The 25486-nt window shown below is 33.5% G+C and overlaps 1 protein-coding gene across 3 annotated transcripts in view; it reads left to right on the top strand.

Annotated features, from left to right (window-relative positions):
* The window catches only part of STXBP5 (syntaxin binding protein 5), a 167615-nt gene that overhangs the window by 26434 nt on the left and 115695 nt on the right, over window positions 1–25486 (top strand). For all 3 annotated transcript variants that reach the window (XM_081032575.1, XM_081032574.1, XM_081032573.1), the window contains exons 3-6: window positions 1968–2049; window positions 5112–5212; window positions 23487–23621; window positions 25143–25206. In XM_081032575.1, coding sequence (XP_080888701.1) covers window positions 1968–2049; window positions 5112–5212; window positions 23487–23621; window positions 25143–25206 — 382 coding nt within the window. The remainder of the gene's footprint in view (window positions 1–1967; window positions 2050–5111; window positions 5213–23486; window positions 23622–25142; window positions 25207–25486) is intronic.

Below are 25486 nucleotides of genomic sequence, written 5' to 3'. Positions count from 1 at the left end.
ATTATATGCAAAATCATAGAAATTTGCATTCTAATCTGTATTTAAGCCTATTGTAAAAGATGGATACATTCATTAGTGACATAACATCATTCCACAATTAGAACCATAGTTATGTAGCTCTTCAATATATATGTTTTTTATTTCGGTATGTAAGAATAGTTGGTATACAGCCTTATACTGGTTATATTAGTTTAAGGTGTACAATCTAGCGATTTAGCATTTTTATACCTTACAATGTGGTCGGTCACCTCACTAATTCTAGTAATTACCTGTCACCATGCAAACTTAGCACAATATTATTGACTATATTGCCCGTCTCCTTTTCACCCATCTCCCTACCCCCTACCCTTTGATCTGTATCTGTGAGTCTGTTTTTTTTTGTTGTTTTGTCTTTAGATTCCATATACAAGTGAAACTATATGGTATTTGTCTTTCTTTGCCTGATTTATTTCACTTAGCATGCATAATACTGTCTAAATCCATCCGTGTTGTCACAAATGGCAAGCTTTTATTCTTTTTATTGCTGCATAATATTCCATTGTGTATGTGTATCTATGTGTATATATATGACACATATATACACACATGAATATACACACACGTGAATATATATCATCTTTATTCATTCATCTGTCAGTGGATACACAGGTTGCTTCCATATCTTGGCTATTGTTAATACTGCAGTGAACATACGGATACATCTATCTTTTCAAATTAGTGTTTTTGTTTTCTTTGGATAAATAATAATGGAGTAATGACTGTATCTTCAAGTGGTGTTGGGAAAACTGCATAGATACATGCAAAAAAAGTAAAGCATGGTGTTATACCATGTACCAAAGTAAACTCAAAATGGACTAAATGTAAGGCCTGGAACTGTAAAACTCCTAGAAGGAAACCATAGGAAGTGAACTATCTGATATATCTTTTTGGACATACTCCCTTGAGCAGGAGAAACAAAAGCAAAGATGAACACATGGAACCACATCAAACTAAAAAGCTTCTGCGCAGCAAAGGAAACCATTAACAAAACAAAAAGGCAACCCACTGAATGGAAGAATATATTTGTAAATGATGCATCCGAGATGGGGTTCACATCCAAAATATATAAGAAACACATACAACTCAATAACAAAAAAATAAATAAACAATCTGATTGAAAAATAGTCGGAGGACATGAAAAGACATTTCTCCAAAGAACACATGTCAGATATATGAAAAGATGCTCACCATCACTAACAATCAGGGAAATGCAGATCAAAACCACAGTGAGATAACCACTTCGTGAAACCTATCAGAATGGCTGTTACCAAAAAGTCAACAACATGTTGACAGGGATATGGAAAAAAGGGAACCCTTAGGCACTGTTGGTGGAATTGCGAATTGGTGCAGCTCCTATGGAAAATAATATGGAGGTTCCTCAAAAAACTAAAAATGGTTATACCATACAACTCAGCAGTTCTTCTTCATTATATATTCTTAGCCTAAACTGATTTAAAAATGAGACTACTGGAATGAAAAATGCCAGTAAAAAGATTATTGTTTCTAAAAGCAGTATTCAAAAATGGCATTTTTCTAGTTTTCACATTTGTTTGCCGACTTGGGCAAAATTGGATGCTCTGCCTTTTTTCCGTTTTTTATTTTAAGTGAAAGAAAAAAAACTTGGCCAGAGTAAAGTATATTAAATATATATTATCTTGATTATGAATATTGCTGTTTTTAATACTTTTTTTCCCTTAAAAGGAACAGTTTTCTTATTTCTTTTAGACCTCTAATCATTCAGTGTTCCAATTTTCAACAGAAACCAGCTGATTAGCTTGATGTCTAATAAACCTACCGAAATCTCGACCTCAAATAGTGTGTACTGAATATTATTAGGTCATTGGAATATTTATTAGTCTATTATATAATTTACAATTTCTATCAATAGCCTACACATACCATAAACTCCTTAATGAAATTAATGACAGCTTTGGTCGTCCAGGAGTAGAATGTTATTGCCAGCACGACAGTGGAGCTGCGATAATTCAGCTCCAGTTCCTGATTAACGAGGTTAGTGGATTGCTTTAATCTCTCAGACTTACGTACGAAATAGGGCCAAATCTTGTCTTTCAGATTTCTTTGATGCATTCACATTTAAATGTTTGAACAAAAACGAATTTCTTACAGATCAGCTATTATAGTAATTCACTTTAAGGCATCATCATGGACAGCTGCGTAAATAATGTAAGCTGTTTCTCAGAACGGTGTTGCAAATACAGGGGTGTAAGGTAAATATTTTTGGTACAGGGTGCTCTATGCTCTATTTAAATTTTATTTCAGGGATCTTCAAAGTTATTAACATATAAAAATTTATATTAAGATATTTTTTAAAGAGGAAACTTATAAATTATAAAATGTACTTTGATGAGTTTTGAAATACAACCAGGAAACCAAAATCCATTAGAAACTGGTTATTGTCCAAAGTTCTTGTTGTATCATTTATTTGTTGAAGTAATTGATGATGCCTTTCTTTTTGGAAAGAGCTCGAGAAGCCCCATTTTATCAGCACAATACACCGTGTGTTTGCGGGTTTTAAAAAAGTACAAGCAGCTCTGAGAATAGGTGTTTACTGCAAGTAGTGACAGGCAGGAAAAGCTGGTCATAGAAGGAAAAAAGAAGTCACTCCAGAAAAGGCTCTGCTGTCCTTAGATGTGAGGCTAGTTTGTGGACATTCTTTTTGCCCTTAAGCCCTTGGGTTCCATGGAGTAGATTCTTAAATGTGTGTGAGAGAAAAAAATGACTCAGTACCTCTGGCTTTTGATAAATGTTTTGTTCATGTCAGATTTAAGAGAGGCATCATGGGTGTAAAGAGCTAAAGATGATAATGGAAAACATTCAGCAAAAGTATGATCCCAATAATACATAATTATGTAGGTTTTTCAGGGTCAAAGGGAACATTTAAAAAAAAAAAAACTTCAGTGTTCTCTGTAGAACTGTTTAACAGGCATGTTTAAAAAATCAAAATATAGAAAGTTGTTGAACCCATATATGAGGACTCAAGATTATTTTTACCATTTTAATTTTTTTTTTAATTATGAAATAATTAGACTGGCAGTTAGTTTCAAAATAAAGAAGTCCTGGGTACCCATCCCTCCTCTTCCCCTGTAGTAACATTTTATGTAACAATAGTACAATGTCATACCAGGAGAATGACATAAGTACAGTACTATTAATTAGACTGCATACCTTATTTAGATTTCACCACCTGTTTCTACATTCATTCATTGTGCGTGTGCGTGTGTGTGTGTGTGTGTGTGTGTGTGTGTGTGTGTAGTTTCCTGCAATTTTATCACATGTATAGATTCATGTAGTGACCACCACTAACAAGATGCAGCTCAGTTACACCACTGGAAATGAATGTCCTCAGGCTACCCCTTTATAATTACACTCCCTGCTCTCAGTCCCTAATCCTTGGCAACCTCTAATCTAGTCTCTGTCTTTATTCTTGTGTTAAGATTATTTTTTAAAGGAGTACATGAGGCAGGGTAAATAACATTGCAAATTGATTACCTATATACCTAAATTTAGAAATCTTGTAGTTTATGCTGTCGTTATTCATATTATAGGACTCTTTTCTCATCAATAGGATTCATCACAGAGTTCTTTGAAATGACTATTTTACATGCTTGAGTCTTACATTTAAGTACTTAAAAATAATATTACTGTTTGAAAAAATTCTTAGTAAAATATGAATATTAAATGGGACAGCTATGGAAATCTGACAGTTGGAGGTAGCTGTTTGTGTTCAGTTTGGGAAATCTACGTATATATAGCTGAAGGCACCACCAGAGGAGGTCAGCAGTTACTGCCATTTTGGCTCTCCATCTTCTCTTCCTTGAGACTTTAAGATGAGGCAAACATCTTGAGAAAGAAGATGACGTGATTTGAAACTACAGTGGAAATAAGAATGAAGAGTACAAATCTTTGATAATCTAAATCCTTTGACTTTCTCTGCTTCAAAGTGATATAGATAAGAGTATGCTTTCTAGTGAACTTCACGTATTTCTGCTTTCATTAGTCACTTTGTAGGAATGAGAGTTATACAGCAGAGTAGACATCAGAATTTTGAAGGCAGAAAGGACTTGGAGAGATCATTTAATGTAAATTTTGCCTTCAGAGCAGTTTTAATTTTCTTGGATAAATGAAAAGCTCTCTTATTTTAAGAGGGAGATTTTAAGATTTCTTATAATAACCTAAACTGAAATTAATATAAATTCTCATATTGCATCTTTTGTCTTGTTCTCTCAGGGTAGAAGAATATCTCACTCTTTTGGGAAAAAACATTCATGTGTCTTAATAAGTTAACCTTAGTCTAGAGATTTTTAATTCTGTTCGCATATAAGAATTGCTTCTGGAAATTTTTAGAAATACACCTGCATAGGTTCTCGCTCTGAAAATTCTGATTTGTCAAGTTAGGGGTGTAGCTGAGCCCCCTGCATGAGTCTCACATACTGCTAGAGATTATCTTCTCCATACTTAATCGTATTTAATAATATCCGATGTTTTAACTTTGTAAATTAATCATATTAATCAACCCTTTGGACATTGAAGTTATAGTGTGCTGAATGCTGTCTTTATTTTCCATATATTCTAGTAGTAGAATTTTGATCTGGGCATAGTACACTCACAAGCATTTGTCTTAAGCCAAATAAAATGGGAAGGTTACTTCGTATCATATTTTGCTCTTTTAGTGCAAGTGAAGGAAGTACGTACAGTGTACAGTATGTACATGTACTATGTACGTGACCAAGTAACTTACAGTCTGACCTCTAATTTTACATTACAGTAATCAACCATAATATCCAACTGACCCTAGTATACTTTCAGTTTATAAGGTAATAAGTTATACTTTAAATTACTAAGAATTCAAAACATTTTTTTATACATGCATATGCATACAATACACTTTGATATCTACTGTTTAGAATTTGGGTTTGGTAAATGTTTCTCAGAACTAAATCTATTGGCATAAAGTTTCAAAATTTAGGAAGGACATTTTTTGGCAGGTCCTTACCAGCTTTAATGTTTGTAAACTATGTTCCGTATAAAATATATGACACTTTATTTTTAAGGGAGCTCTTGTGAGTGCCTTGGCTGATGACACCTTACATTTATGGAATTTACGTCAGAAGAGACCTGCCATACTACATTCACTTAAATTTTGCAGAGAAAGGTAAGAATCTCTTATTTATCATATGTGTGTGTGTGTATATATATGTGTATACATATATATATATATATGATATTTGCTATTCTGTTTTGAAATATTTTCTTTGAATTTTATTCTTTGATTTTATTTTTTTTTTGTAATGGACTTTATGCACAATCTAAAAAATAATTAAAAGGTTAAAGGATATCCAGTGAAAAACAAATTTCCTTCCTTTCCAGACATATCTTCAATTCCTTAGGCAACCACATAAATTTCTTTTGTGTCCTTTGAGTAATCCTTGCAGTCTGTGTACACAAGCAAAAATCTCCATATAGTTCCTTTTTTGTATTAAAGGGAAGGCATTGTATATTCTTTGTGTTGTTTAAATGGCTTTGGTTGAATCACAATTCTAGGAGAGGGGCAAAGGTGAAGAGGAGTTAATGGAAGGAGGGAGAGGTGAAAAAGGGGAGGAATAGGAAGCCAAAAGTCAAGGTTCAGTTATTTTCTACCTGCTGGGAATAGGGCCAGCCTCTCAACTTGCTGGGAGAGTTCCTCAGTGTACTTGCCAGTAGGATCTCAGGGGAAGCCCTGCATCAGCCTCAAATGCAAGTAGAGCAGGTGGAGATGGTGATGGGCATCTGAGGACCTGGACACATCCTCTTGTTGTCAGTCTCACACGCCTGCTGGAAATGTAAGTATAGGTGTCAACAGAGTAGTTTTCAACTTGGTTTGATCATGCGTGCCCCACCCCAGGGGGTGTTTGACAATGTCTGGAGACAGTTTTTGTTGTCACAGTTGGGTGTGAGGGGTAAGCAGTGCTCCTGGCATCTAGTGGATAAAGGCCAGGGATTCTGTGAACACGTTACAATGCAAAAGACAGTGCCCATAACAAAAAATTACTTGCTCTAAAATATCACGTGCCAAAGTTATGAAACCCTGGACTCTAGCACATCAAAATGATGTCATTTGGTCAGTGTAGTGGTATAGAAGTTCTCCTAAAATCACCACCCACTACAGAGATTCTGCCAGGAGGTAAAATTCCTGCAGAAGAATACCTCTGGTACTTTGTCTGTCTGTGGCATGTCCATATTCCTCACTGGGACACAGGAATGTGGCAGTATGTAGTCCAAACGTATAAACATACACTGCAGGTTATCATGGCAAATCTTCACAGAGAGAGGATCCTACCTCAAGGAGTTCCAGAGTCAGGAGCTGATGGTGGTCAGGTACAGAAGAAGTCGCATCTATGGTATCTCTAAGGATGGTCTCCAAGAAATCCTGGTAAAATAGTAAATCAGAGTGTTAGAATAAAGAAAAACAGTTTATTTCTGTGATTCACAGTTCTTTCATTTGATGATAGATATGTCTAGGTTTAGAGAATAAAAAAAGCATGCATGGATCCTATACTAATGATTAAGAAAATACAATTATCTCATGGGATACATTAATAATCAAAATTTCATACTAACAGTTATCAATGAAGCATTAATGTCCAAAGTCCTCTTAAGAAAAAAAACTGTGTGACAAATGAAGTAATTCATTCAGATACCAGCACAGCAGTGAGAGAACAGTTTTGTTGCCTGTAAGGTGCTTCAGGAACTAACTGCTTTCCTGGCATCATATTTTTTCAGTAGCATATATAAATTAATGTAGAAACAAATTTATTCCATTATATTCTTATTATAATATTATATAATTAGTGTGCGTTGCTTATAATTTGTTCAGTATGCACATGAATAGGACATAGCTGTAAGAGAGTATTTGGCTAGATGCCAGCACTCAAAAAATCTATACAGGTCTTCTTTTGAATTAATTCACTGTACATATTTAACAAGAAAAAAATTAATCATAATATTGAAATAACTCATAGACCTAGGATTACAGGGTTGTAGTAATTGCATCATATCAGCAAAATATTTTTCTTTGAAAGCAGCTTAATGAAAAGTGTATAAGCATTAGACATGAGAGCAATTTGGTGGGATGAATTTCAGGACTAGAACACAGAAATGGAATGATATCAGGCCGATTATGAAGACAGACAAAGGGATCTACTACTCTCACTTAATTCTCAATTACAAAGAGAACTGGTTGGTGATATGGAAATGATGAGTCACCTTGGAAATTCTAAGTATAGAGAACCATGTACTGAGACAAAATTTAAAAAGTAAAAGGAAAAAAAAAAGGTTCTGTATTTGAGGAAAGACTGTTGCAATTTGTTGACCTTCAGAGTGTAACAGGAAAGATGGTCAAGAAATGTTGGATAACTTTGTCGAATATAATTATCCATAATGACTGAGAAATTCCGGCAGGGAAATTGGGAGAGACATTCAAAGAAAGTGGTCTGGTTGCACAGAGACCTTAAAATGTACTCAGGTATAAAAGTTATGTGGAAGGAGGGATTACATAAACAAAGGTAACTGTAAGAGCAATTTAGCTGTACCAATGAGCAACATGGGCTAAGACTTGTGAAAAATAGTAAAGAAAAAATAATGAAAACACTATTTTTTATGCTTAGGGCCAGAAAGTTAAGTAGATTTATGGTAGGTAGAGTTAAGGCATATCTTATTCCTCTAACTGTATTAATGCAATACTGTTTCAGACAAATTATGTCTTAGACTGCTGAAAGTACTGGACCATTATTGGTTGGCCTAGGAGTGGGAGTAGTGCTTCAAATTTGGAAATGAAAAAAGCACATTTTAGAACGTACATTAAGTTTAGTTCACCAAACATTGGGTGCCTTCTGTGTGTCAGGAATTATGTGAAATGTTGAGATAACAAAGATGAATAAATTGCTTGAACAGCTTATGTTAAAGCAGAGACCCAGACGTATAATCATAGTACAGCATGGATGAATGACATTTTAGAAGTTTATGTTAAAAACACATGATAGAATAATTAATACAATCTTTTAAAACTTTTTTTGTTTGTTTTGTTTTTAATATTCTGACTTCCTTTAAAAGAAGACAAAAACTAGTAATCAGGAAAATGCAAACTAAACCCACAACCAGATACCATTTTACATCCATCAGCATGGCTGAAATATTGGCTTGAATGTAACACAGTTGTAACTTCTCATAATTTACTGGTGGGAGATTTAAATATTTAATCACTTAGGAAAAATTTTTGGTAGTAACCACATCCAGCATGACTCAATACTTCTTCCACTCCTACCCATATACCTGTGGTAGGCAGAATTCTACGATGGGTCCCAAAACTTCTCCCTGGTGTACACACATCTACTCCTAGTTATTCAAACACTCATCTAGGTGAAGACATTTTGTAGGTGTAATTGAGGTCAGATTTGTTGACTTTAAGATTAGGTTATCTTCAGTGGGCCTGACTTAATTAATTAAATGGGACTTTAAAAGGCAATGGACACTTCCTGACAAAAGGTTCGGAGCGTGAGAGGGATTCAGCAAAGGGACATTCAGTCCTACAATAATGAGAAGCCTGGATGAGTTTGAGAGCTGATTCGTCCCCCAGAGCCTCCTAAAAGGAATGCAGCAATGCAGCCTTGCTGATACCTGCAGTTCAGCCTTGTGAGACTGTGGGGAAAGAACCCAGCCATGCAGTGCCAGGACTTCTGACCTGCAGAAACAGAGAGAATAAGGGATATTGTCTTAAGCCATGACATTTGTAGTAATTTGTTACACAGCAATAAAAAACCAATACAGATTTTTGTACCTAGAAGTGGGATGCTGCTGTAATAAATACCTAAAAATGTGGAAATCTCTTTGCAACCAGGCTGTGGGTAGAGGTTGGAAGAATTTTGAGGAACATGATAGAAAAGCCTGAATTGCCTTGAACTTAGACAGTCGCCAGAGGCTCATAGGGATGTCTAAGAGAGGACTCAACCCGGAGCAGTGGTGACTGGGTTTTTGTCTCCACTCAAGAAAGAATTCAAGACCACAAGACGAGACAGATGCAGGAAAGGGAAAGTTATTTATTGAAAATGAAAGCATACACTTGAGAGAAGTGTGGGTGAACTCGAAGAATTGCCCCAAGGAAGTCACAATTGGGAGTATTTATCCCCCCAAGGGCAGGAATTGGTAATGTCCTATTGACCTGGTTCTTATCTCCTCCCCTGGACGGGAACCTCCCTTTCCTGCTTTTTCTTCCTTATTTGGTTCCTTCAGAGCTGTCATGGTGTCAGATGCATGATGTAAGTCATAGTAACTGCAATGCAAATGATAATATAATGACATTATAATTAGCTAAAGGTCAGGTCCAGGTCATAGGGATCAGCCTAGCTGCAAGAAACTGGTTCTTGTTTTTCTTCAGCTGCAGGTACTGGATACATTCACTTTGGCACTGGTGTAACCAGTGAAGCACCTCACCTTGTACCTTGGAGGGAGTTGTCAATTTCTCTAGACCACATATCCTCTATCCAATACTTGACTTAGAGATTGCTGCCAGTGAGAGCTTAGCAGGAAAGGTGAACGTGCTTTTGGAAACTGGAGAAAATGGTTCCTCATTTTGTAGTGGCAGAAAGCTTACCAGAAATGTCGCCTACACCATATATAAGTAATTAATTTGGGTCACTTGAAAAGCTGAGGAGATTTCCAAGGAAAGTGTTGAAGGTGCAACCTGACTTCTTGTGGCTTCATAGTAAAATGCAAGAAGAAAAAATTGGGGGAAGAATTATTAAAGGAGCCAGGACTTGATGATTTGGGAAATTCTCACCTTGATCCAGCTGGCAAAAAGGAGATTGCCTCTGAAAATGTGACAGAGAAAAACATGAGAGTGTGGCTGTATAGTGAGTGTTTTACTAAAAACCCAAAGACCAAAAGAGTATTTAAGTGGTACAAAGAGCTTTATTAAAAGGTCATGGGTGTGCCCCACAGATATTCTCAACCAAACCAGAGAGTTCTATGAAGCTAAAGAGTGGCAGCTCTCAGGCCTCTCAGTAGGAGTCAAGATGAGAAAGGATTACCCCAAAAAGATTTGTGGGTGTAGCTTTTGTCTAATAGACTAAAACCCAATGAAATTTATTTAAGACCCACAAGTTTCTTCAGAGAAGTGTACAGCAGGAACATTGCTAATGGGGATGAAAGAGCCAGAGAGAGTCCAAAATGAAAGGAGACTGATAAAAGTACTCTGCTGCAAACACGTGCTGCCTTTCATGAAAAAGGAAGGGTCATTAAAAGGGTGGAGCTTAGAGCCACAGAGGATTCCTAAGTCTTGAAACCTAATTAAGATAAAGGCACATTTGCCCAACTTGATTTCAAAACTGTTATGGACCAGTGACTCCATTTTACCTTTCACTTTTTCTCATTTTACAGGAATTTCTATGACTGTTACCCTATGCCTAGCCCACCACTCAATGCTCGGAGTGCTGGGGACAGATGATTTGTCTCTGGTTTTATAGATGGAGTCAAATTGTGCCCAACAGCTATACTTATGGGTTACACTCAGGACCCTCATTTGCAACAAACTTGGATGATGAGATTGGGGGTTTTTGAGCTGATGGCATTTTGATGAGATTTTGGACTTGAGTTGACTTAATTGGTTGAGTTTTGGGGGATGCTGGGATGGGTGAATGTATTTTGCATTTAGGAGGAATGTAAATCTTTAGAGGCTATAGGGCTAACCATTAGAGGCAGAATTGTAAGAATGGTCCTCAAGATTTCTGACCCCCCTATGGACACACCTCCTAATTATTCAATCAATTCTAATCAAGTTACTACTGTGAAGGGATTTTGCATATGTGTTTGAGATCCCAAAGCATTTGACCTTCATTTAGGGAGTTTTTCTGATTGGTTTTATGCTTGGATTAACTGACTCAAAATGGCAACAAGTGAGTGAAATATCCATGGTTGGTTTGGCTCAATCTCTGGGATTCAATTCGGTTTAAGCTTCTCCCAAAGTATATGGGTAACTTGAGGAAGATATGGGCACTCTAATGAACATCTGAGTAATGTTTGGAATGAGTGGACTTAGGAATGGATGATATGATGAACAACCAGTGTCTATTACACTTTTCAGTGCCTTCAAAATGAAGGAGAAACTCTTCAATATTTAGCATTCCCTAAAAGGTCTTGCAAAATCTGTGACTCAATTTCTTATCACTGTAATATCATTTGACTATATTTCTCCCTCTCTTTGTGCATTATAATCCAGCCACCCTGTCTTTTCAGTTTTTGAATGAACTATCCTCTCTGCTGCCTGTTTGTATTAGTTGATCTTCCTGCTCAGAAACACTTGTGATTCACTTTCCATGGCTAACTTCTGTTCATCTTTAAAGTCTCCTTGCCATTTCTTTTACAGGTTTTTTAATGAATTCCCAAGTCTGTGTTTTGTGCCTATTTTGTATTATCCCAGAGTATGATGGTCTTTTCCTAAAATAACACATACTATGCTTACTGTAATTGGCTTTGTTACTTTGATTGTGTTCTCAATTAGAATGTAAACTGTATGTCTTTTCTTTTATTATTTTATTCTCAGCAGCAGTCTTAGTGTCTGACATCTAGTAAAAAAATGTTTGCTAGATTGGTACATAACTGTCTTTGCAGAAACAAGAGAATCTGTCTTCTCTAGAAGAATCCCTCTATGGACTGTGTTGATTACCTTGGAGATCTGTTCTAAGAAGGAAAATCTTCAAACAGAAAAACATGAGAATATTTGCTTCAGGCTGATTTTATATATAATCTTTATTCCTCCCAATAATATAGCCCAAACTAGCTTAGTTGTCTGATTATCCTTGGAGTGCTATTTGGTCTTTGGTCCATAGTAAAGCTTTTAATTTTTTTCTAAAAAGAGTGAGATAGGAATAAAGAGCTTTGAGTGGTGGATTTTTTTTTATTTTAATTAAACTAACATGCCTGGGAGGTATGGCTGACTTCCGTCTGTAATAACTTGACAGTGATTTTTAAGATGAAGGTTAAGGTTTTATTTTTCTTCTTGTCTTACTGTATTAGCAAAAAATTCCAGGACAGTGTTGAATGATACTGCTGATGGCAAGTATCTTTCCCTTAGTTCCGATTTTAGAATTGCTTCTAGGGTTTAACTGTTAAGCATAATGTGGGATATTGGTTTAAGATAGATTTTTTTTTTCCCTTAAGAGTTGGTTGTTAAATTGAATGCCTTTTTAACATCTATTTAGATTATGTGATTTTTTTCACCTTTTTCCTATTTAATATATGACACTGATAGTTTTCCTAATTTTAAGCATTTTTATTTATCTGTGAAATTTTTTGAATAAAGTTGACAATTTTATTGTTAAATGTAAATGTTAATATATTGAGGCTCTTTACTGTGTTCATAAGTGAGATTAGACTGTAACTCTTTTATTCTGTTACTGTTAATTTTGGTAACAAGGCATGTTTTTTTATAATGAATTGAGTAACCTTTCTGTCTTTCTTTCTCTTTCTCCCCGCCTTCCTTCTCTCCCTCCCTCCCTTCACTTCTTCCTTCCTGTTCTAGGACAAATAGAGAAATTAGTAGAGGAATTATCTTTTTTCTGAATGTTTTCAGAATATACTTAAACTTTTTAAGACTAGAAATTTTTTTGTACATAATTCTTAAATATATTCAATTTTATTCATGTTTATTGATCTTTTAGGATTTCCTCTTGAGTAAATTTTATGATTCAGAATATCATCAATTTCATTAGATTACAAGCTTGTATCCCTCTGTATTATTGTATGTTTATATTTATTTTTATACTATCCAAATTTCCTTTTTCACTTTATTTTATTTACCATATTTCTTACCATATTAATGGTAGATTTCTTACCATATTAATATGATTTGTTAGAAGTTGGTCTATATAATTGTATTTTAAATGAAGTGGTTTGTGGATTTTACTCTTATCTATTTATCTAATTTATTAATATTGATGTTTATACTTTTCTCAGCTATTTTTGTTTTAACTTTTTGACTTATTAAAGTTAAATTTCATTTAATTTGCTTAAAAATAAAAACACTTTAGGGCAATAGAAAGAATATGATAAGACAGTGATAAGGTAAAGCCAGAGGGTGGAGATCTCAGCTTACTAATTATAGAGATTTTTTTGATGGAGAAGACAGGAGAAAATAAAGCAAAAGAAAGAGAAGTAGTGATCAAAGGCACAACTGAAGAAAATTTTGTGGAGCTAAAATATCTTAGATTGAAAGGGCTAACTAATACTCAAAGAACTTCTGATATAATTAATACAATTAAATGTAAGTTATATTCTGACATTATTAGTTGTGAAAGGTCTCAGAAAATATACCACTTATCTGACATTTGCTTGTACTTCAAATACTCATTCTTTCAGACATTTTTAGAAAGCTATTAAGTTAAATACATGTTTTAGAAGTGTAAAGATAACTATTAGAACGATAGGAAGATATGTACTATTAAAACCTTTAGAGGAGGAAAAGAAGAAATTGAGAAAATAAATAAAAGTCAGGAAAAGAGGTAAAATGATAGAAAAAGGGTGGCTAAATAAGATGGAAAAACCAAGTTTATCTATATCAGTAGTCCAAAGTATTATAAATACAATAAATTTACTAAAATTTTGACATTTTTCAATTTGAATTAAAAACAAAATACAACCATTGAACTGTTTATAAAAGATACACTAAAGCATAAATACACAGAGTTTGAAAGTAAATGAAAGGAAAAAGTGGAACAAAACATGCAATATAAGTTATAATGTTCCTAGAAATAACACTAACAAAATATTTAAGATCTGTATGGAGAAAATATTAAAACTTTATTGAAGGTATAAAAGAAGACTTAAACAAATGGAGTTCATTGGAAGGAATACTCTAGTTGTAAAATAATCTGTCTCCCTAAAGTCTCCCTAAAATAATCTATAAATTCAGTACTATTCCAATCAAAATTTTAACAGGATTGTTCATGGAACTGAATAAGCTGAACCTAAAATTTATATGGAAAAAAGAAAGGCCACGACAGTTTTGAAAAAGAAATATGAAATGGTGGGACATATTTTATTAGTTATCATAATTATTTACAAAGTTGTGGAAATTAGAATGGTGTAGTAATTACAAGGGGATAACAAATGGATAAAAAAAAAACAATAATTGGACTCCAGAAACATAAATATGAAGAGAAAGACATTTAATGTGACAAAGGTGACATTACATTACAAACAAAGTAACGCAGCAAGTAAAAGATGCTGTGACAACTCTTGTAAAAACGGGGAAAAGTGGTCCCTACCTCATAACTAAAATAAATTGCAAACCAGTTAAAGACTTAAATGTGAAAAGCCATGGAAAAATTAAAACTTAGAAAAAAGTGATATAGGTAGTATCTGTAAGACCTGGGTAATGTGTGCTTAAATAGCATACACAGAAAAGCCCAAGCTATGTAGAAAAGGAATAAAAGTTTTGTACAACACACCAAAGAGTTAAAAGACAAACCCCATCCACCAGGTACTGATGGGTAATAATACAAGATTCGGAATAATTTTTACAATATGTTTTTAAAAACAGTGACTCCCTTCCCACCCCAAATTCCTTATGTCTTATAGATGTATTTTATGAACATGAAGAAAAAATAATGGAAAAATATGTTGTTCCAGGCTTTTTGTATGACTTATGAAGAGAGTAAATTTTTGAGGAAAGACAAACGTAATAAAAAACTAATGAAAACATTGGAGATAGAAAATGTGCATAAATGTATAAATTATGTCATTTGTGTATGTATATATGTATCTGTGTGTGGGGTGTGTGTATATATATACACACCCACATGTGTGTATATATATACACACCCACACACAACACACCACTCACACACACACCTACACATATATGGGGAGAGAGATTAAAAGTTCTTAAATAATAAAAGAGACATAAGCCATAGACTGGAAGCTATTTAGAGTATACCTATTCAATAAAGTACAATAAATGACAATCTACTATAAAAATGGCAAAATGTAGTTAATAGTTGCTAATAAGTATCAGGTTACTTTTTTTTTTCCAGTATTTGTTATAGAAAAAATTCTGGCATCTTCATTACTCAAAGTAAGATCGTTAAAAACAGAACTTTAAGAAATCTCCCACACAACAGGGAACAGTTTTTTCAGATGTTATTATTTCTGTAGTTGATATTCCTATTTGATATTCACTATTTCACTTATTGATACTTAGTTGGTATTTAGTTTTTTTGATAGTCATTGATGTTATATTAAAGTCTTATTTCACAAGAAAGATGAACATGATTTATTTGGACACATTTCCAAACGTTTTTAAATGTTTTATACTAATTGAGTTGTAATTAATAAAAATATAGTAAATCAATACAAATCTAAAATGACCTTGAAAGATCTGTGAAGCTTATTTTTCGAAACATTTATTACATTTTACTGCTGGGTTATATTAATAGATATGATGAAGATTTTTCTAAAGTAGCTGTGACAGTTTATTAGAAAGAGATGTGGGACTACAAACAGGAATTCCTTTGAACAGATTTATAAATTGCTTTCATCTGACTGCTGTTAGTACCAAATAATATCTGCTTCATTTTCATTTTCTTGTGCATTAATTTGTTAGATAAATATTGATTGAGCTTCTGGTCCATGCAAATACTATGATAAATTCTGGAGAGACATGGAAATTATAATGGTCTAAGGGAAATGAAATGGCATCAGGGTTCTAAAGCATAAAAATAGAGGGTAAGCCCCAAGTGTGCAAGTGTTTTTCAAATCTATGCTTGTGACACAATGCTAATGTTTCATTGGCCAATGCAAATCACATGATCAATCCTAGAGTCAGTGTGGGGGAACTATACAAGGGTGGCTGCAGGGAAGAGAAGAGAACTGTTGGGGGTCATGACTGTAGTAATTTTCCACATGTGATATTTAGTTCATAGTTGAAGCTTTCTACTTATTTTCAATGTATTTTCACATCTGTTGATTGAACTCGATTTTGAAATATCGTTGTTGCAAAGCTCTTCAGTGTCGTTTGTTTCATGACTCCTTTTACTGCAAAATATTAGGGTTCTGTCATGGATCGCTTTCTTAGAGTCATTAAATAAATTTCTCTTCTCTCTGTCTACATATATATACACACATGTTTACATACACACAGATATATGTACGTACACATGGACACATATATATATACCGTGTTTCCCTGAAAATAAGACTTAGCCAGACAATCAGCTCTAATGCGTCTTTTGGAGCAAAAATTAATATAAGACCTAGTATTATATTATATTTATGTTATATTATATTTATTATATTATATTTTATTATATTTTATGTTACATTACATTACATTATATTATAATGAAATAAGACTGGGTCTTATATTAATTTTTGCTCCAGAAGACTCATTAAAACTGATTGTCCGGCTCGGTGTTATTTTTGGGGAAACACAGTATGTATACACATAATATATATGTATAGTTTTAAGTGCTCTAATTGAATTACTTCTTTTAAGTAATTAATATTACTTTTTCATCATTTATATAAAAAGGTATCATAGTTATTCTTTAATTATTTTATTCTTTAAACTTCCAGCAAAAAAGGCTAAGATTCTTGTTTTGTAAATGAGGCGATAAGGTCATGTTTATGTAACAAATTGAAAGAACACTGTTAAATACGAGGTCTCACAATTAATTTCGCAAACTTGCCACCGTGTGCTTACACTGGCAGCACTGTACAACCAGCTTGGTAAGGTTTCATAACCTTGGTATATCAGTGTCTCACAGCTGTGTTTGTGTCAACATTTGGTCGTGTCCTGCTGAGTGCCATTCATTATTGTTGTTGGGTGTTTTTGTGTGCCGTCTCAAAAATGAGCTTGAATTAGAGCAACAAGCAAACATTAAATTTCTTATTAAACTTGGCAAGAGTGGAAGGGAAATCAGGGACATGTTAGTCCAAATTTATGGGGATAATGCCAAAAAGAAAAGGGCAGTGTACAAATGGATTAAACGTTGTCAGGGGAGAGAACACGTTACTGATGAAGAGAGGTCAGGGCGGCCAGTAACAAGCAGAACTAATGAAAACATTGCAAAAATTTGTCAAATTGTGCATCAATATCATCGACTGACTGTGAGAAGCGTAGCAGACCAAGTAAACATCAATAGAAAAACAGGAAAATCTTAAAACTGAAAATCTTGGCGTGAGAAAGGTGTGTGCCAAAATGGTCCCAAAGGAGCTCAACGATGCACAAAAGCAAGGAGAGTCAGTTTGCCAAGACCATTTGGAAAGGCAAGACAATGTTTTGGGCCTTGTTATCACTGGTGATGGTTTGGGCTGTGTTATATGAAACATGGGTGTACAAATACAACCCTGAAACAAAGTGTCAAAGTGCACAATAGAAGTCAGCAAATTCTCCATGACCAAAACAGTTCTGTCAGTCCAAATCAAGAGTTAAATCGATGTTGCTAACCTTTTTTGATATCAGAGGGATTATTCATTATGAACTTGTACCAACTGGACAAACAGTTAACCAAGTTTACTATTTGGAAGTGCTGAAAAGGCTGCATAATTAGACAAAAACGTCCTGAACTTTTCGCCAACAATTCATGGCTTTTGCATCACAACAGTGCACTAGCTCACACCACACTATCTATAAGGGAGTTTTTAGCCAGTGAACAAATAACTGTATTGGAACTCCCTCCCTACTCACTGATCTGGCCCCCAATGACTTCTTTCTTTACCGAAAGATAAAGGAAATATTGAAAGGAAGACATTTTGATGACATTCAGGGATATGAAGGGTAATACAATGACAGCTCTGATGGCCATTCCAGAAAAAGAGTTCCAAAATTGCTTTGAAGGGTGGACTAGGTACTGGCGTTGGTGCATAGCTTCCTAAGGGGAGTACTTCGAAGGTGACCATAGTGATATTCAGCAATAAGGTATATAGTAACTTTTCTAGGATGAATTCGTGAACTTAAATGTCAGACCTCGTGTAATAAGTCCTGTTTGTCTCAATTATCAGTTTTATACTCGCTTTAGTTAGTTTCCTAGTAATATGTTTTGGGGAACTACAATTTCTTGTCCTTTCCTAAATCACTGGTATGGTGTTATTTTATTTGGTTGCGACATGGAATTTGTTTCATCACTATTCCTATTCCCATATGTTCAGAGCCATTAAAATTTGCTAGTTAAGGAATTATCAAGTTAATTGTGCTGCATAATGATGTGTTAGGGATTTTTAAACTTGGTGGTATATTGCACCAATACAGTCCTATGATTTGTAGTTTTTAAAGAAGTGTATAAGACTATTCTAGGGATAATATTAAAGTTATGGTATCAAAATAATTAAATGAATATTTTAAGTTCTTAAAATATTGTTCTCACTTATGAAAAATATAAAGATGCTTAAAATTTCTGAGCATGCTAGTTGGTTTTGTAGTTAGTTGACTGAGAGAAAATAATCATAGAATGGAGGCTAATGTTGAGAAAGTGAGGCTAGGGAAAAATTTTAGAAATTTTTCTGAACAGTGAAAATTTTATTTTTGCTCTGTTTCTTTAAATATTTGAGAAATAGTTGCCATATGCTGTTGCTGTGCTGGGACAGAAAATGTATGGTATATATCTAAAATTTCTGCCTTTAAGGAGTTAATTAAAAATTTTTTAAGCGTATCATTAAAATAATTTTGTTAGTATTGACATCCAAGAGGGGTCCTGCAATTATATTAAGCACATCAGTAGCTCCTGCTTTTATAGAGTGAAGAATAATGGAGAACTGCAAATAGCAGAACATAGTAGGAAGTTGGATATTTTTGGGTTTTGGGGATTTTTTTGGCTTATTTAGAAAAATTTTTTTCATTTTCAAAACTTATAGCAGTATTCAGATTTTAGTTTAAGGCACATTTGAAATGAAATACTTGCTTTTATTATATTTATTGCATTGTTTATTATATATTTGGTATGCTATTTCTCCTATTTTTGTATTTTAGATTCCACATATAAGCAAGAGATCATACAATAATTGTTTTTCTCTGCCTGACTTATTTATATTAGCATAATTCCCTCTAGATATAGCCATGTTGTTGCAAGTAAGATTTCATTCTTTTTTATGGCTCAGTAATACACATACCATATCTTCTTTATTTGTCCATCTATGGACACTTAGGTTGTTTCCACGTCTTGGCTATTGTAAGTAATGCTGCAATGAACATGGGGGTGCATATATCTTTTTGAGTCAGTGTTTTCATTTCCTTCGGATAATTACCCAGAAGTGGAATTGCTAGACCATATAGTAGATCTTTTTAAGTTTTTGAGGAACCTCCATACTGTTTTCCATTGTGGCTGCACCAGTTTATTAGGTTGGTGCAATAGTAATTGCGGTTTTTGCAATTTTTAACCTCTTAACCCGCAATTAATTTTGCACCAACCTAATATATTCCCACTAATAGGGCACAATTGTTCCCTTTTCTCTACTACTTTTATTTACTTCATGTAGTTTAAATTTGCTTATAATTTGTAATTAGTAGACTGTCACTTAGTTTTAATAATAATTAGCTAATATTTATTGAACACTTACCTATGTTAGCCCCATTTTTAAGCATCTACCGGGCTTTGTCTTATTTGATCCTTAGGTAAACACTGTGAGGTAGGTGTGTTTTTCTTCTTAGAAACTGAGCCTCTGAAAGATTGAGTGATTTAAGTAAAGTCATATGCCAATGAGTGACAGAGCTGGAAATTAAATCCAGGCAGTCTAACTCCAGAGTTTATTAGATTAATCTGTTTTCATAATTCCTAAATCCACAATTCTCTGAAGACAAAAAAATTTAAAAGTTTTATTGAGGCATAATTGACAAATAATAAACTGCATAAATTTAAATGTACAATTTGGTAAGTTTTAACACCTGTGAAACTGTCACCATAATCAAGATCAGGAACCCACCCGTCACCTCAAAATGTTTCCTTGTACTCCCTTCTGTCTCTGTTACTAGCTTCTGCACCCATAATTTCCAGGCAACCATTGATCTGCTTTCTGTTATAGTAGATTAGTTTGCCCTTTCTATTGTATATAAATTGTTTATAAATGGAATCATACTACCGTAGTTTCTGGCTCTGGCTCTGTGACCTTTGGGAAGTCTGTTAACATTTCTGAACTTCAGCATACTCATCTCTACATAGAGATAATAACTAAAGTACCTGGAAATTGTGATGTGCTACGTATACATATGTGATTATAGTAAATACAAATCTGGAAATGTTATTTAATTGGTAGGGTAGAACAGAAAGAATTTTAGATTAGAGTAGTATTCCCCAACCTATATTTCACAAATACTAATTTTTTAATGAGTTGTTTGGTGAAAAAGTATGTTATAGTCAAAGAAGTTTTAGGAATGCTGACTTAAAGTTGAACATTTTCTTCACTGCAAGACTTCTAAACCTTTAGTGTATATTATGGATTTCTAAGAGGAAGGAACACACAAACACACACACACACACACACACACACACACAAAGTGTCCTTTTTTTCTGCTTTCTTTTTGTAAGGATTTTAAGATTCATCAGTGTTGTTGAATGTTTCAGTAGTCTGTTTTTTTTTTTTTGTTTTTTTGTTTTTTTTTTTTTTTTACTTCTGAATAGTATTCTAAGTGTGTAACAATTTGTTCATCCATTTACTTGTTGATGGACATGGTCATGTGGATTGTTTCTGGTTTTTGGCTATTACAAAGCTGCTACCGACATTTGTGTACAAGTCTTTTTATAGGCATGTGCTTTTCTTTGGGTAAATACAAAGCAATGGAGTGGGTTGATCATACGGTGGGTATATGTTTAACTTTTTAAGAAATTATTAGTGACTGTAGTTAATAATACTGTGTTGTATATGTGAAAGTTGCTAAGAGAGTAAATCTTCAAAGTTCTCATCCCAAGAAAAAAATTTCTAACACGTGTGCTGATGGATGCTAACTAGACTTATTGTGGTGATCACTTCACCATATATACACATATGGGATTATTGTGTTCACTTAAAATTAATACAGTGTTATATAGCAATTATATCTGAATTTAAAAAATAAACTGCCAAAATTTATACCTCAAAAATAGTTTATGAAATGCTCCCCCCATATTAAGTAATATATAAAACATGAATTATGTACCTTTCTTAAATCTAGAAAATTCTGAATTCTGAAACCTCTATGGCCCTGAAGGTTTTTAGAAAAGTACTGTAAACTACTGCCTTATGAAATAATAAGATACTATAATTTTTTTTTTGATTCAGTAGACATTTCTGTGCTTTGTTAATTTTACATAAATCCTTTTGAAAGGTGACATGTTATCTTATAAAACATTCAACAGAAAATACAGACAGTGAATCTTAAGTAATTGTTTAAATGAACATTACTTCTAGGAAATAATGAGACTATGAGTTTCATGTGTATTTATTTAATAAATGTTTTCATTTTGAAAATTCTCTGTAATGAAATTGTGTATTGATGGGAATAGCAAATGTTCTGTATGCTATATCTTGCCTAATAACCAGTGTCAGTACTGACAGTTTAGCAGTGATTATCAGCAGTGTATTATTTGAAGTGGCATTCCACTGAAATTTAAATAGTCTATTTTGAGGAACACAATTGGAGTCTGTGAAAAAATGAACATTATATGGTTTCATAACATACTATCGTTTTTTCCCCTAAAAGTCACTGCTACTAAAAAGATAAGATAGGTTCCATTTTTTATCTCGAAATCAAATGAGCTGATATGAAATTGTTGGAATGATAATAAAATTTAATGCATGCATGTAAATTATAATTTCTCAATGAAGGCCTCTTGTATCATCAGGACGTAGGAGGAGATAGTTCAGTTATATTTCAGTAGGCCTGAAAGCAGAGGGTCTTTACCCTTCCAGAGGCTTACAAGTTAGTCAGAAGGGTAGATCCTAACCTCTTTAAAGGCCAAGCCTGATAGAGATACAGAAATAATTGGGATATCAATTTAATTTGAAGGTGGTATTTGAACTGAATCTTGAACAGAATATGAGTCGGAAGAGCATTTTGTCTGGAAGAAATAGTATGTACATGTACTGAAAAGTATTACTGTTTAATAACTCCTGAGAAGTACATTAGTATGTGGGGGTGATGTGGGTATTGGATTCCTAGTTTGTGGCTGAAAGGTTAAATTTATAATGTGCCCAAAGTAACACAGTTAGGGGATGACATGGTCAAATTTGAAACATTAGTTGGCCCTCTGTATCCATAGGTTGTGTGTCTGGGAGTTTCACATCTGCGGATTCACAATAGTAGATCGAACATACTTGGGGGGAAAAAATGGACCTACAATGGTTGTGTCAGGACTGAACATGTACAGACTTTTTTTCCATTGTTATTATTCCCTAAACAATACAAAGTAACAACTACCGTATTTTGCCAGGTATAATGCGCTTCCATGTATAATGCGCACCCTAGTTTTCAAACTTTCAGGGAAAAATCTTTCGTTTTAACTTTTTAATTCAAATTTTTATTTTTTTGCATTTAGGTACTTGTTTTTAATATTATAAAGAAATTTTAGCGTTTATTTTATTTAAAATATTATGGTACAAGAAATTTTACAAGAAGAGACACAAGATATAAGAAATTTTATGTATCGGTAATAAATTTACGATATATACGCATCATAGAAGAAGGTCAAGAACTCTTTGTGGTTGCAAGTTTGTCATAAGTTCAACAAAACTGATTATTGTATTCCAGGGTATCATTTTGCATATGGATATTGTTATTGGTTTATACAGTTACACTTGTAACTCATAGACATAAATAAAAGAATTAAAAACATTTATATAGATATGGAATTAGTGCTACCTGTGTATAATGCGCATCCTTATTTTTCCCTCACAAATTTGGGCAAAAAAGTGTGCATTATATACATGGCAAAGTACGGTATTTAGATAGCATTTACATTGTATTAGGTATCGTAAGTAATCTAGATATAATTTAAAATATGCAAGTGGATGTGTGAAGGTTATGTGCAAATACCACATGCCATATTATATAAGGGACTTGATGAACATCCATGGATTTTGGTATCCTTGGGGGATTAGTTCCAGGATCCGCCAAGGATCCTGCGAGACAACTGCACTAACTTCAAAACTCATCTTCTTTCTATCATGCCATGTTATTCACTATATATCCTTATGTAGAATAAGCATAAGTTGAATTAGCGTAATTTAATATTAATCACAATAAGTAGATAAATCTGGTGATTGCATATCATAATTAGCAGAATCAAATATTAATCCCAATAAGTAGGTAAATTTGATGGTTGTGTATTATTTTTCCATTTACTAAATTACACATATCTTGATTAACCCTCTAAAACAATAAAATTTACCAGGCATTTTTTCTAATTTTTTAAATATATTTTCTCTTGCAGGATTACATTTTGCCATCTGCCTTTCCAGAGTAAGTGGCTGTATGTGGGCACTGAACGAGGTAATATACATATTGTCAATGTGGAGTCCTTCTCACTCTCAGGCTACGTCATTATGTGGAATAAAGCCATTGAACTGTGAGTTTAAGCAAATATTCCATATCTGAAAGTATCATTACCATATATGACAATATCATTATACGAGTATAATAACTAGTCATTAAATCCATATTGAATTACATGTGTCAGGCATTCTTGATATTAAATATAGATTTATTAGTCTTTTGTGAGTATTATCCTATTGACAGTTCATGAATTTAAATGCTTCATATATGTATATAGATAGATACACAGGTATGCATATGTTCACATATGTATAAACTGTGGCACAACTTTAATGAAACAATTACTCTTATTAGGTGAAGAACACCCTTCTCTTTATCTTCTAATTATTTTTCTTTCAAATGCTTGTCATACCTCACTGAATTTCATGACCCAGTACTTGGAAAATGCGGATCTACACCACTACTTGATATGTTTTAATAATTAACAAATATAATGTAAATGTTTGCAGTGTAACATCACAAAATTAATTTGACAGTTACTTTTACTTAATTTTGATCAAGTTTTCATTTTACAGCAACAACAAAAACTGGGTTGAGCTATAGGGCCCTAAGTATCTTTAGCACTAACTTTTCACTCTGTCTGATCTTTGTATCCTACCTCTTTCTCTTAACTTTTTTTCTTATATAGACATAAAAGTAAAAATTTAAGGATATTGCAAGATTTATTTTCATCGTTTCCTTTTGTTTTTAAACAAATAGTTCTGTCTTGTTGCATTCCACAGATTTTGCATCACTTTGATATAATGATAAATTTGTGACATATTTCTTAAGTAATGTGTTGGTGCAGCTATAATCGTGTATTAAGCCTTTTTTTCCTTCCTGTGGCAAGGATGTTATTATTATATCTTAGTCCCTTGGTACAAAGTCTGGGTTTTCGTGGTCTGTTGTTGAGTTGATCAGAACATCTAGTGGGTAGGTAGGTCTGCTGTAGGTGTGTGTGTGGTTTCACAAATGGTTCTCATGAAGTGGGCTGGTCTCTCAAACCTTGGAGTTTATGAATAGGGAAGTGCTTATTTGTACTGTATGGCATCAGTTCAGCTACATTCTTATCTGCATGACTTCTTTTTCTCTGAGCAGGTGTAGGTGGCATTACTTTTGTTGTTTTTTTAAAAAAAAACAATGGAATATTCCTATTTTTGATGTGAACTGTGGAACTGGAGGAGATGTCCCAATTAGAGGCCAGAATTGGTAAAATGAGATAGGAATATTTTAGATGCTACTTTATCTAAAAATATTAACTCTGAGAATTCTACTGTGGGAATAAATTTTCTGTGCTAAAATAGTGAATTGAAGATTCCTATCAGAAAGTGTACTTCGTTGTAAATTTTGCTGACTTGTGTCAGTGCAAGAATCACTATTTTTCCTCTGATTCTTATTTGGATCCATATTAAGGACTATACATCTGTTATTGATTACTTACTGAAATGTTTGCATAAATCTTTATTTCCCATTCATTATTCTTACTGTAATGAATATGGAGTAGTATTGAAAATTTTACCTGAGAGAAAAATCTTACTAACTTTTTCTTTTCTAGGTCATCTAAATCTCATCCAGGACCTATTGTCCATATAAGTGATAATCCAATGGATGAAGGAAAGGTAGAATTTTTTCTGAAAAATATATTTGTTACCTGAATGTGGGAATTTTGATATTTTTTAAAACATGCAAACTATTCCAGAACCACACTTGAAAAGTTGAGATTACTCACAAAGGTTTTATGACTTGTTTATATATTATGAAAAACAAATGAAAGAATTAGAATCATTTACAATTTTAAAGAACAAAAGACCCTAAAACAAGTAAAGTTTAATAGAAACAACTAAAGGTTATTAATTTGTTGTTGGCTTATTCATAATATTTTCCTGGATTTTCTGATAA

Source organism: Rhinolophus hipposideros (assembly GCF_964194185.1).
Source record: "Rhinolophus hipposideros genome assembly, chromosome: 3".
Lineage (NCBI taxonomy): Eukaryota > Metazoa > Chordata > Mammalia > Chiroptera > Rhinolophidae > Rhinolophus > Rhinolophus hipposideros.
The sequence above is the reverse complement of the archived record's forward strand: the minus strand, read 5'-3'. Positions and strand labels throughout refer to the sequence as shown.